This window comes from Schistocerca americana, chromosome 6 (assembly GCF_021461395.2).
Source record: "Schistocerca americana isolate TAMUIC-IGC-003095 chromosome 6, iqSchAmer2.1, whole genome shotgun sequence".
NCBI lineage: Eukaryota > Metazoa > Arthropoda > Insecta > Orthoptera > Acrididae > Schistocerca > Schistocerca americana.
This window is the reverse complement of record NC_060124.1, coordinates 81,434,821-81,449,881: the sequence shown is the minus strand read 5'-3', so window position 1 is coordinate 81,449,881 and position 15,061 is coordinate 81,434,821. Positions and strand designations below refer to the sequence as shown.

Genomic DNA, 15,061 nt, shown 5'->3' with positions numbered 1-15,061 from the left:
AGGGATGTTTAGGAGCATGGAAATCTCACCTACAGATGTACGACACAAGTGAAACCCAATCACCTGACCACGTTCGAAATCCTTGAGATCCGCGGAGTGCCCCATTCTGCTCTCTCACGATGTCTAATGACAACTGAGGTTGCTGATATGGAGTACCTGGCAGTAGGTGGCAGCACAATGCATCTAATATGAAAAACATATGTTTTTGGGGGTGTTTGGATACTTTTGATCACATAGTGTATGTTATGCATCAAGTGGCAGAGAAATATCAGAACAAATGGCAGAGAAAGAACTCCAAGAACAGGAATGCCTAGCAGAGGATGAAAGCTGTAGTAGTGAAAATACTGAAAGGAAGGGGGTAGGGGTGTAAACAGAAATAATTATTATCAATTAGAGCACAGGAGGGAAAACATGAGGATGGAAAAGCTACTGATTCTGATTTTAGTTAGAACTTAAATCAATTATATTAGATTCACTGGGAGAACAACTTAACAAGCAAATTCAGAGTGTACTGACTGAGAAACTGATAGTGAGCAGCTGATGGAAACAGTGAGGCTCCAGAGGGCTGTAAGTGAAGTCAAAAAGGAAAACTGACAGGTCTCTGATGAGTTGCAATCAACTGCGTGGAAATTTACACATGCTATTTCAAATGTTCAGGTGGGAGTTGTGGCAGTGTCTAAGAAATCTATACCAGATTGTGCCAGAGTATTATGATTACTTTCACATTATTATCAGATTGAAAAAGATAAAATACTGATTTTGAAACAGCATTATGTGAAAACAGTGTACATTTTGGGTGTGTCCAGTAATGTGGTGTACTTTGTCACTCAAAGTGCAACAAATTGATGGTTGAGAGGTTTGATTTAGTTTAGTTAGTTTCATGTTCCACTGATCATAACAGTGACATCTCGCTATGCTATGAGATTGGTCAGTTTCACAATTTTAGTAACAACAATACAATGAAAAGGATAGATTGCTCTTACTGTAAAGATGACATGTTCAACTGCAGACAGGCACAACAAAAAGACTGTTACACATCTGAGCTTTTGGGCAAAGCCTTCTTCAGAAAGGAACACACACACACACACACACACACACACACACACACACACACAAACCGCTACTTCTGACCACTCCGACCAGAATGGCAAAGCAACACAAGATAGCAGTCATGTGGGCAGGAGGTGCACTTCCTTGTGTGAATGTGTGTCTTTTCCTTTCTGGAGAAGGCTTTGGCTGAAAGCTCAGAGCTCAGTTTTTCCACTGTGCCTGTTTGCAACTCAATGTGCCACCTTTATGGTGAGTAGGAGTCAATCCTTACCATAATGTTGTTGATATTACGATTTTAGTACACCTTCTCAGCAGAAAATATGTCAACACACACATGATACTACTACACATTCAGACATTATTATAGGAGGGAGTACTATTTACATAACTTGGTAGGTGGCCTAAGATTCTTATGGCTCGATAATTCAGTCCTCTCTGTTCCACACTAAGACTGAGTTATGGATTTTCCACAGCAAGTAAAAGACAGGAAGTGTAATGACTCACTGTACATTAACACAGGGAGCACAGAAGAGGTGGTGTTCCCACAAATTACTAGCAACATTGTTGCTAAAGACTCAAATTGACAAGATTCTGGCATCTGTTGACATTATCTGTGCTGATTTTGTATTTTTATTTACACTGTTGTGCCTGAATGTCAAGTATGTGAAGACTGTGATGAGAAAGAAGTGATTGGACTTACAATTACTCGCATTTAAACGAGAAGAAAAAGATATAGTGCTCACATGTTTTGTTCCAGTGTGTACATGGTGAAAGCAACAACATTTTTTTAGAACTGCAAAAAATGAAGAAGAAATTTTTTTTTAAAGTGGTGGAAATTCCCAGAGAAGAGAGAGATCTGATACAGAATTGCTTTGTGTGTCATTTATATTTCACAGAGGAACACACTAAAGCAAACTTGTTTATCACCCATGGTAACCAAGATGAATTTCCAAGATAAAGAAGGTTTCTAAGAGCAGGAGCTGTCCCTCATTTACATTCCATTTTATCAAAATATCCATACAATATATTATGTAAAAGAAAATCACGAGTAAAGCATTCACAATAGAGAAACTGCGACAGAGAAGATGGTAAGCCAGATGAATCTGCAGTGTCTGCCAGTATTCCTTCTATCCGAGAAAAAAGTATGGAATTAATTGGTACCAAATGCAGCAACAGTTTCATTACAAAGAACAGTCAAGAAACCAGAAACCCTGTAAGTGTCTAACACAGAGAGGACAGCTAATGTCAAAATCAATCAACTGCAATAGCAGCTTACAGTTTAAAAGTGGAAAATTGCTCAATCAAAGGAAGAAATATTATAACAACAATGTATGTAAGATTTGTGAAATAAGGTACAGTCATAATGGAGTTTTCTGAGGGTTCAAATGATATTATCATTTTAACTACTGTTAGTAGTGTGTACATACAAGACAGAGAAAATGCTACAGAGAGTTAAGCATGTAGAACTCCTTTACTTAAAAAGGGTCTAGTGGAGTACTAGTGCAGTTAGTTAAGGTGAAGACGACTGGTTGCTTGGAGGGTGCACAAAGCAGCTACAAGATTCAGAGCAGATCCGAGTAAGTGTACAACCAAAGCAAATCTGATGACATCACAAAACATTACGGTATATTGTGTGAATAATTTTTGCTTTTGGGCCATCTATCTACTACTGAATGAAACACAATTTTCGTGCCATGGACCAGAAACATAACATGTAGAAAACTGTCCACACAACCTGTAAGTATGATTTAAAATATTACTACACCATAGAAAAAACAACCACCAGAACTGTTTATAATCTACAGGTACACTGCCTTGCAGAGAATAAAGGCGAAACATGTATGACATGAAAATTGTGTTTCGTTCAGTTGTAGTCAGATGGTCCAAAAGTAAAAATCATCAATATACCCTAATATTATACGCAACTGAGGAAGACAGGAATACAAAAGTTGAAGATGTATTTTGATACAATGTATGCAATAAAAAGAAAGAAAAAACCTCAACAGGCTTAAAACACAGCAAAAGTTACAGAAATGTTGTATGAAAAATAATAATAAGGGAGTGTGGTATAGTAACAAGTTTCTTCTGGACAGTGTACTCTTGAAAATGAAGTCCCTCAGAGGATACAGATGATGTTTGAAGTACAAATTGTTGCAACTTGCTTCAGAAATACATTTCTAAAGCTTAGTAAAGGATCTCAAATGCTCATATTGCATTAATTCACGTGCTTTTGAAGCAATCAGTGATTATTTCTGGAAAGACCAGATATAAGAGATATAAGCAAGTGCTCAGGCTCAGGCATGGCAGGGCAAGACAGCTGCATTTGCTATCATTTGAAATTAAGCTTGGATAGTTTTCTGGTATGGCATCAACATTCCCTGCGCACAATTTGTAAGCATCAGATGTTAATAGATTTATTTAGTAAACTTCTCTCGGTTGCCTTTCTTGGTGTTTCTGCAGTGACCCAGCAGGTCAGTTCCATACAACTGTGTTACAGCACATTTCACTGGACTTCATCTCCTTGTGCATGGACAGATCCTGAAAGAGAGTGTTAACTGTTTCCCCAAGCCACTCGAATGATGTAAACAACTGAACTTTAAACCCCCTGTATTCACACTTTCTCTTACAAAAATAATCTTGTATACAAAATGGGCTTATACATCATTTCTTTTTTTAAAAAACTGATACAGGCTGGGTAAGATCACAACTTGTTGTCCCCAACTTGTAAGTGTGATGGGTTCAAAATGTTCTCCCATCTGCACATATCATATCATCATCTCCCACAGTGGTATGTCCTGACACTTACTTACTACTAAACGGAAGCCTGGAAGTGGGACAACACGTCACTTCACAAGAATGTCATGCCACACTTTAAGTTCCAGCGCTTTCCTTATCTTTTATATTTTTACTGTATACATAATGCATTTACTATGGATATTTGAAATTGTTAATTCTTATTCACTTTGTATTTTCACTAAACTTTATTATTCACAGGACAGTTTACAGAATGGTGATGACAAAAGTGTAGATAGTTCAAATAAAAACATTTTATTTAGAGAAATGTTCAAAATTTTTGATTCACAACCACCATGTGATCCTCTAAATTTGACACAAAAATAAATATTTGTTTCTAGAGTGACACAGATCAACGGAGAGTCTTCATTCTCCTTTTTCATACTAAAGTTTTACTTTTTCCAAAAACTCACTATTTAAAAAGTTATTTGTAATCAAAATTATCATACTGTGTTCAAGAATATTCAAATCTTAAAGTGAGATCTTGTCAGAATCCCATGTTGATAGGTTTGCAGCCACGATTTTTCTGATTACAAAAATGTTTAATTTTCCTAAATATTGTATTAGTTTAAAAAAATTCACATCAAAAATTTTAACTTTCCCGAAAATTCTTAGTGGGCTTTTGTAGAGCCAAACACGCACAAAACTTATGCCACATAAAATAAAATCATCACTTTTATCAATTAAAGGATATCCAAACTATAATTAAACAAAATAATGTTTCTGCCTAATGGATTTATGCATTTTTTCTTTTTTCTTATGTTAATATCTTCAATGTAATAGCTTCACATACAAAAATTTGGTAATTTCTGTAATACATGTTCATATTTAACATATTTAACAATAAGCTACAGCCAGTCAGTGAGCAGTAGCCAAAATGTAAACATCTATGTTTGTTGGTCAATACAGTCATTAAGTTATTAGTCTACCTGCTGTCACTATTCAGTATGAATAGTTCCAAGTCAGCAACACAATCCGGCTGTTCAGTTACTGTATTGTCCTTAGCCACGTGAAATTTTGCTAGACTATTCACAGTCCATGTGGCTTACCGATCTACATAATGAAATTGATATTAATACATTACAAGCTAGCTGATTATCATGTGTTTAGTAACAATAAATGTTAATGAAATGAAAAGTAGTAGTAGTAGTAGTAGTAGTAGTAGTAGTATTTAAATTATCTGATAAGCATAGAAGAAGGTTTGCAAAGACAAAACTCCACGAGACTCAAGGGACTTACAAAACAGATCAGCAAAGTTACTACATGTACTTGTTTTTTACTTCCTTAGCTTGCACTTGCTAACAGGTGCTTACGTTCTTACAAAACTATCATTACATTCCAGTGTGAAAATAAATTTGAATATTCATTGACTACTCAAAAAATGGACATCCAGGTTGGAGTATTGATATCATACCCAAGTTGAATGTGGTCTTCAGCTAGACTTTGGAGCTGAGAAGAACAGAGTTTTCAACCTAGAAAATATAGTTACGAAAAAGTTAAATGGCGAAGATCTACTGTCACCTCTGCTCCAGTTAATATCAAAAAAGAATTCTGGTGAAAATGCAACAAAAGCAGCATTTATTTTCACCTGGCTTGTTAACCATTTCTAACTTTAAGAGGAACGTCACGAGTGGAAAATTTTGAGTAGAACCTAAACAATTCTCACACTGCCAGTTAAAATCTGCTTCTTTTGCCAAAACACAGCAGAGTCTACATACCGTCAAGTAACTAAACATATTGTGCAGATGCAATTGCAAGAGAATTCCGAAACAGTGGCTTCTTAAGTACATTAAGTGAGGAACTGAGGAAAGTAAGGTCAATAGCTTATTAAAAAGCACAACCTCAGCACAAAAATAAACTTATAAATGTCTTCACTTATGCTGATCCAAAACTCACAGCAATTCTTGTTTCACCAACTATCAATGGCCTTAAAAAATTACATTGGTTCCATTGAAAAGTCTGTAGTTAGTAGAATAATATAGTACATAATGAAGTATCGCATAATAACTATATGCAAAATACTCTCCTATTTGCATGTTGTTATTTGCCAAAATCTCATTTCAATATCTCAAACCGTTTATGAAATATGAGGAATGTAGTTGATATTTCATTCTTCTGGTTTTATCACTGGCATGTGTGATTGTAAATGACAGTGCTACATCAGATCAATTTTCTCAAGATTGGTGACAGACAGAGACCTTCACCTAAAGAAAACATCAATATGTTAGCTAAATTTCATATGCAGCAACATATTATGCAATATACACTGAACTCAAAATCATAGTGACCCCCTATTTTTCATTGCATACTTTTCTGAATTTTGTGCAGTGTCTTACTTAAGTGCAAATGACACAATATCTATTATCATTATGAAAGATGGGCATGTCATCATGAAGCTGACTTACCAAGTTATAGATAATGCAAAAACGAATTTTTTATCAAATATCTGTAAAATTGTTTGAGTAATACTGCAGGGAATGTGCTTTGATTCTGTCACAGCACACCTCTGACTGGCCAAAAATTGGACAAACAATGTTGGCCTCCCCTTTTCCAAACAAATGAATGAACTCGCCCAGCACTCTAGATGAAAACCGCTTATTGCGTGTCAGTCACCATACCCTGCGCAGACTCTGCTAGAGTGGACACCACTTATCATCCTTATTACATCTTCCTGAGCAACAAACACTTTTGTCCTCAATGACAAGATACTAGAGAATAAGAAGACATTAGACATTAGACATTAGACTTAATTTTAATATCATGGTGTCTGTTTACTCATTTTGGAATAATTGTAGTTGCACAGAAAAAAAAGAAGATAAGAGTTTGTGGTGTAACATGTCACTCTCACAGAAAGTAATGTGTAACCCTATATTTACCTAGATGACGAGTGATGGTCGTGATAGTTGAAACCACACAATGGTTAAAAAGTTAAGAACAGAAACCTATGTGTGTGCTTTTGTCATCATTTTGCATGCGAGTCTTGCATGAATGGACGGTGCGCTTCCTAGAGATGGTACAACAATCTCAATTTATCTACGAGTTGTGGTACCTGCATGGGGTTTGTGCAACCTCTGGGAGTGCAGCATACAAGTTTTGAGTAGCGTGATGCATCACCTAGTAAGAAGAGTGCTGTGACAATGTAGCATGACGTCTCTCTCATTTCTTTGACACAAGTTGAAAACTGGTGAAGTTTATTAGGTTACAACACCGGGACAACTTTAACAGTAACAAAGTCCTTCAAGCTACTATGACACAGATTTAATTACAGAGGCAACAGTTCAGAATTCCAACATAATGAAAATTTTGAATCCGAACACACACATTTTTAAAGAGGAATATCTTAAGTTTAAAGTCCCACTGACCAAGTGACCATTAAAGACAGCTTATAGTTTGATATGCACAGTTCACAAAGGTGAAAAAGTTCAGAAAGCATGGAAATTTTACATATTGGATGACAGCTGACAACATATGCGCACCAACCCATTTTGCAAGTACAATTTTGAGATGGACTGTGGTTTGCATTGTCACTACGAATGAAAACATGCACAACGCTAGTGTAATATTCTACAACTTCACAAACCACTTTTTGGTTGCTACGCCATCATCAAGTACAAAGATAAATATGTGGTACAGTGAAATTTTGTTGGCACTGTCACATGTACTAATGAAACATTACAAATGCTTACAAACATTTCAAGCTGGATAAAAATAGTGGGACACTGATTAAGCTAAAAAATAGTGGCAGATGAGCTCACAGACTGCAAGATCGGGTGTGGAAGGAAGGAAGGAAGGAAGGAAGGAAGGAAGGAGGAAGGAAGATTGGTGTTTAACATCCTGTTGACATCAATATCATTAAGAGACTAAGCACACGTTTGGATTGCTTCACAGACGAGGAAGAAAATCAGCTGTACCCTTTCAAAGGAACCATCCCAGCATCTGCCAGGAGGGATTTAGGGAAATCACAGAATTCCTAAATATAGATGGCCAGATGTGGATTTGAATCATCGTCTGCCCAAATGCAGGTCCATTATGCTAACTACTGTGCCATCTCACTGGATAAGATTGGTTCTTGAATCACTCCAGCTACATTACACACAGAATCCATTCCAAACAACCGAGAGACTATCAATCAAATCTTTCTTCATAGTTAAGAAACTGAGGTGTGAATTATTATGTCCCCAAGGGACACAACTCAACACCAGTTGCTGTTCTGCCTGACACTCACTGATGGATCTTTGCCACTCAATGGCACAAAAAAAGAACTGGTAGAGTGACATGTTGCATTCTTCTGTAACTGATAAAATTACTGGAAACTGCAGCCTACATATCCACTCAGCATATCACACATAACTCGCTATCCCAGAGTCTAATGTAACAACAGAAAATCTCTCCAACATACAACTGCGGCCCCCCATCCCTCCCAATTCCCAACACACACACACACACACACACACACACACACACACACACACACACATTCTCTCTTAGTTTGTCATTCCTTGCTCCAAGAGAAGAACTTTAAGCCTTCAGACACAACAATGCTGCAGTAAATTTGTATTCAGACCACATGTGAAAACTCCACGCACAATTAATCTTCTCAGTGAGAAATTACTGTGTAGTGCTAAGGACAAAATTAAAAGATGCTTTATGACATAAGCAATTTGAGTAATGTACATTGCTAACCATGAACCATGGACCTTGCCACTGGTGGGGAGGCTTGCGTGCCTCAGCAACAGAGATAGCCGTACCGTAGGTGCAACTACAACGGAGGGATATCTGTTGAGAGGCCTTACACATGTGTGGTTCCTGAAGAGGGGCAACAGCCTTTTCAGTAGTTGCAGAGGCAAAAGTCTGGATGATTGACTGATCTGGTCTTGTAACACTAACCAAAACAGCCTTGCTGTGCTGGTACTGCGAACGACTGAAAGCAAGGGGAAACTACAGCCGTAATTTTTCCCGAGGGCATGCAGCTTTACCGTATCCTTAAATGATGATGGTGTCCTCTTGGGTAAAATATTCTGAATGTAAAATAGTCCCCCATTCGAATCTCCAGGCGCGGACTACTCAGGAGGACGTCATTCTCAGGAGAAAGAAAACTGGCATTCTACGGATCGGAGCGTGGAATGTCAGATCCCTTAATCGGGCAGGTAGGTTAGAAAATTCAAGAAGGGGAATGGATAGGTTAAAGTCAGATATAGTGGGAATTAGTGGCAGGAGGAACAAGACTTCTGATCGGGAGAATACAGAGTTATAAACCAAAATCAAATAAGGGTAATGCTGGAGTAGGTTTAATAATAAATAAAAAATTAAGAGTACAGGTAAGCTACAACAAACAGCATAGTGAACGCATTATTGTGGCCAAGATAGACATGAAGCCCACGCGTACCACTGTAGTACATGTTTATATGCCACCTAGCTCTGCATATGATGAAGAGAGTGATGAGATAAAGGAAATTATTCAGATAGTGAAGGGAGATGAAAATTTATTAGTCATGGGTGACTGGAATTCGACAGTACGAAAAGGAAGAGAAGGAAACGTAGTAGGTGAATATGGAATGGGGGTAAGGGATGAGAGAGGAAGCAGTCTGGTAGAATTTTGCACAGAGCATAACTTAATCATAGCTAACACTTGGTTCGAGAATCATGAAAGAAGGTTGTATACATGGAAGAGGCCTGGAGATACTGGAATGTTTCAGATAGATTATATAATGCTGCGACAGAGATTTAGGAATCAGGTTTTAATTTCCAGGGTCAGATGTGGACTCTGACCACAATCTCATGGTTATGAACTGTAGGTTAAAACTGAAGAAATTGCAAATAGGTGGGAATTTAAGGAGATGGGACCTGGATAAACTGACTAAACCAGAGGTTGTACAGAGTTTCAGGGAGAGCGTTAGGGAACAATTGACAAGAATTGGGGAAAGAAATACAAGTAGAAGAAGAATGGGTAGCTTTGTGAGATGAAATAGTGAAGGCAACAGAGGATCAAGTAGGTAAAAAGACGAGGGCTAGTAGAAATACTTGGGTGACAGAAGCTATTTTGAATTTAACTGATGAAAGGAGAAATTATAAAAATGCAGTAAATGAAGCAGGCAAAAAGGAATACAAACGTCTCAAAAATGAGATTGACAGGAAGTGCAAAATGAACTAAGCAGGGATGGCTAGAGGACAAATGTAAGGATGTAGTGGCATATATCACTAGCATAAGATAGATACTGCCTACAGGAAAATTACAGAGGCCTTTGGAGAAAAGAGAACCACTTGCATGAATATCAAGAGCTCAGGCTTAAGACAAGATGACTGCCTACCACCATTACTGTTCAACTGTGCATTGGAATACATAATGAGAGAATGGTACAAGGACAACCCAAAGATGATAAGAATTGGAAGTGCAAAAGATGATATTAGCTTAAACTGCTTGGGATTTGCTGATGATCTTGCTCTCCTAGCCATTCAAGAAGCCAGGCAACAAGTGAAATCACTACAAGAAATAGCAGAGAAAGTAGGCCTTAGAATATCATTTGAAAAAACGGAGATTATGCTAACTGATCCACCTCATGCAAATAAAATTACAATAGGAGAACAGGAAATCAAAATTGTTGATAAATTTAAATATTTAGGCGAAATAGCGATATACAATCTAAATGAGAAGCCATCATGGCAGAATAGAATAAAAAAACTGAACTACACAAATTACATTACCAAAACTACATACATCAAAAAAAGCCTATCTATAGATGCAAAATTAACACACTATATAACAGTTACACAACCAGAAATAACTTATGCAGCTGAAACTATCTTCAAAACAACTAATACAGCAGAAATTGACAGAATACTAAAAATAGAAAGAAGAATAATTAGGACATGTATAAATAAAGAGTATAAAATAAATGGACATTGGAGAATAGCATCAAATGAAACAGAATATAAGAAAATAGAACCAGTCACGAGCACAATCACGAAGAAACATATATTATTCTTTGGACATCTGATGAGAACTCCAGAAAACAGAAATAGTAAAAAAATAATACAAAAATTTTGGAATAGCAAGAGCGACATTAAATGGATCACAGAAATTAAGGAAGATATAAAAGAACTCCAAATTACAGTAAATGACCTAAAAAACAAGACAGAGAAAACCAGAATACTACAAGACCCGCAAACCAGACTACAAATGAAAATCAATAAAAGGAGAACAGGAAGAGTGGTCTCAGATGAAGAAAGAAAGAAAAATCTGAAAGAATGAAGAAATATTGAGCAGACAGAAGAGCAAAACACCTTTCATATAAGAATAGACTCTAATAATTATATTACCTAAATATCATATTAAGTTATTGTTGAGCCAAATTGTATCCCTGTGTAACAACTTGTTCACAACTTTGTATTTTTGACTAGAGTGGTCCAATGAAGGCCATAAAATAAATAATAATAATAATAATAATAATAATAATAAACAAGAGCTCAGATGGAAACCCAGTTCTAAGCATAGAAGGGAAAGCAGAAAGGTGGAAGAAATATATAGAGGATCTATACAAGGGCGATGTATTTGAGGGCAATGTTATAGAAATGGAAGAGGAGGTAGATGAATGGGAGATACTATACTGCGTGAAGAGTTCAACAGAGCACTGAAAGCCCTAAGTCGAAACAAGGCCCCAGGAGTAGACAACATTCCATTAGAACTACCTATAGCCTTGGGAGAGCAAGTCCTGACAAAACTCTACCATCTGGTCAGCAAGATGTATGAGACAGGCGAAATACCCTCAGATTTCAAGAAGAATATAATAATACCAATCACGAAAAAAGCAGGTGTTGATAGATGTGAAAATTACTGAACTATCAGCTTAATAAGTCACAGCTGCAATATACTAACGCGAATTCTTTACAGACGAATGGAAAAACTGGTAGAAGCTGACCTCAGGGAAGATCAGTTTGGATTCTGTAGAAATATTGGAACACATGAGGCAAAACTGACCCTGTGACTTATCTTAGAAGATAGATTAAGGAAAAGCAAATCTATGTTTCTAGCATTTGTAGACTTAGAGAAAGCTTTTGACAATGCTGACTGGAAAACTCTCTTACAAATTCTGAAGGTGGCAGGGGTAAAATACAAATAGCAAATAGCTATTTACAATTTGCACAGAAACCAGATGGCAGTTATAAGAGTCGAGAGGCATGAGGGGGGAAGCAGTGGTTGAGAAGAGGGAGAGACAGGGTTGTAGCCTATCCCCAACGTTATTCAATCGGTATATTGAGCAAGCAGTAAAGGAAACAAAAGAAAAATTTGGAGTAGGTATTAAAATCCACGGAGAAGAAATAAAAATTTTGAGGTTTGCCGATGACATTGTAATTCTGTCATAGACAGCAAAGGACTTGGAAGAGCAGTTGAAAGGAATGGACAGTGTCTTGAAAGGAGGCTATAAGATGAAGATCAACAAAAGCAAAACGCAGATAAAGGAATGTAGTCGAATTAAGTTGGGTGATGCTGCGGGAATTAGATTAGGAAATGAGACGCTTAAAGTAGTAAATGAGTTTTGCTATTTGGGGAGCAAAATAACCGATGATGGTCAAAGTAGAGAGGATATAAAATGTAGACTGGCAATGGCAAGGAAAGCTTTTCTGAAGAAGAGAAATTTGTTAACATCGATTTAAGTGTCAGGAAGTCGTTTCTCAAAGTATTTGTATGGAGTGTAGCCACGTATGGAAGTGAAACATGGACGATAAATAGTTTGGACAAGAAGAGAATAGAAGCTTTCACAATGTGGTGCTACAGAAGAATGCTGAAGATTATATGGGTACATCACAAAACTAATGATGAGGTATTGATTGAATTGGGGAGAAGAGAAATTTGTGGCACAACGTGACTAGAAGAAGGGATCGATTGGTAGGACGTGTTCTGAGGCATCACGGGATCACCAATTTAGTAGTGGAGGGCAGCATGGAGGGTAAAAATTGTAGAGGGATACCGAGATATGAATACACTAAGCACATTCAGAAGGATGTAGGTTGCAGTGGGTACTGAGAGATGAAGAAGCCGGCACAAGATAGGGTAGCATGGAGAGCTGCATCAAACCAGTCTCTGGACTGAAGACCACAACAACAACAAGAACATATTGCTAAAATTACAAAAGAGAGAGTACAGGAGAAGCAACTCACAACACTGCTAATAGGGAAACTTGAATTAGAAAAGAGTGTTTGAAGCTTTTATACTTAAATATTTCTTTTTCTAAGAGGAAAGAGGAATTGGCTGAGGAATGCCAGAAGGGGGAGTAAAAAAACTGATTTTACTTCATCATTTCCTACCTTCCTCCTCCCTCTCAACCTCGGGTTTGAGTGACCTGCTCCTCTCAGCGATCTTTCCCAATGAAATTCCCTCTCTTTCCTCAAGAAGGAATTTACAGTGCCTGTGGCTATGGATATTATTTTATAATTTATGTGCTTCCATTAGCATTGCTACAATTTTCATCTCCTGAATTTAATTACTGCTAATGCTTCATATTTCTCTGTAACTTTAACAATTTTCTCAACTTTTTTTTAATACAGATAATGTACTTTCTTGCATGGAGCCAAAATTATTGTGTTTTTGCCCCGTAACTAGCAGTGGATTTACTTGGATAACAGTTCAGGAAACCTTAAGAGTTTAATATACCATGAAATGCATTGCTGCTAAATCAGAACAGCTATGAAAAAATGAAGGTAAAATCCAAATTATAACAAATCAGCAAATAATGCATTACTAACCTTCCCACTCCTTCTCCAGATATGTAACCGTCAGCTACAAAGAGCAAGTCTGATGATGATGATGATGATGATGACGAAGACCAGCGGGAGCATACAGAACAACTTTTGTTTCTTTCTGTCACAACAGCACCCAATTCACGGTACAGTGACCTTTCCAGAAGGGCAAAAGTAAGCCGTCTCACACGTTTATTGCCTCCAGCTTGTTCTAGGATACCAACGAGGGCACTAACCTGTAAAATGCAATGAAACAGGTTACGCACTAACAACCATACATCTGTAAATTTTACTTGCAAGGAATTTAAGAAGAAGTGTTCAGCACACAAAGGCACTGTGTTTAGTAATATCTTATACTGGTAAATAAATCACCGGTTTTTGTCAACCAAAAGAATAATGACCTATAATCAATATTAATGTAGCCCTGGATTTTGTACATTTTGATTACAGTACAGGCCTTATTAGTTATCGAGTCACTTTTTGGACCAGCTTACACCTGTGCATATGCTTCTTCAAGGCATGAAGCTAGCTCTCTGCCCCCCTCCTCCTCTATTCTCTAGCTCTCTGTCCCCCTCCTCCTCCTCTATTCTCAACATTGGTGGCCACATGTGGTAAATCTCTATCAAAATACCATAACAACTCTACAACAACAGTCAGAGTTTTCTATAGATCTCCTGGGGAATTTATGATTCCCAGTCTACTTTATTATTTTTTTTTTTAATATGAACAATCACTCCTCAATGCTGGAGTCACTGGTCTTTAAGACAAATGAGCCAAATAGTGGACAGGAATGCTGAAGGGAGATATCCCATTTATTGCCAAAAGTTCTTTCTTATATCCCCACCCTGCACTGCCCCGAACAGTATCTTGACAAACTGTGGATTCATACTGCAGACTAAGAAATGTTTCTGTACAATCTGTTTCCAGTTCTCAAAAAGAGTGTATGAGACTGTCAAGACACAAAGTTGGACGCTGGTCTGCATTTTTAATAGCTGTTTATGTTCTGTCCTGCCATGTCCACAGGCATAATCTTAATTTAGATACAAAAGACATTAAAATGAAAACAGAAAATGAGACAAGCAGTATTTTAGGTTTTTAATTGCAATTCCAGACATCTAAGCATACGCTTCTACTGCACCACCACCACCTCCACCACCACCACCACCACCACCACCACCACCAACAACAACAACAACATGTAGGTAGTATTACTTGATAAACTGAACTGTAAATGCAGCTGCAGAGTTGACTAACTTCTTGTCCATGTTACTCACTGGGTACTATAGTTGAGTCGGCATTAAGTTGATGCCCAACAGTTGCACTGAGTTGGGCATGGCAGCTTTGGAGGCTTACCTCAATGTAATGTGATTTTGTAAACATCTCCACAGCAAGACCTCAGTGTTGTCATAGCTCTGAAGACAGCTACGAGCTGTCAGGGATCATCTTATTTCATTTCGACTAGGCACTTCCCAGTCCAAAATAG

General features: G+C 37.5%; 1 protein-coding gene across 1 annotated transcript in view; it reads right to left on the bottom strand.

Moving 5' to 3' along the window:
- The window catches only part of LOC124619972 (lysosomal-trafficking regulator), a 594,456-nt gene that overhangs the window by 481,096 nt on the left and 98,299 nt on the right, over positions 1–15,061 (bottom strand). Inside the window, exon 11 of the mRNA XM_047146635.1 lies at positions 13,585–13,814. Within this exon, the coding sequence (XP_047002591.1) occupies positions 13,585–13,814 (230 nt within the window). The remainder of the gene's footprint in view (positions 1–13,584; positions 13,815–15,061) is intronic.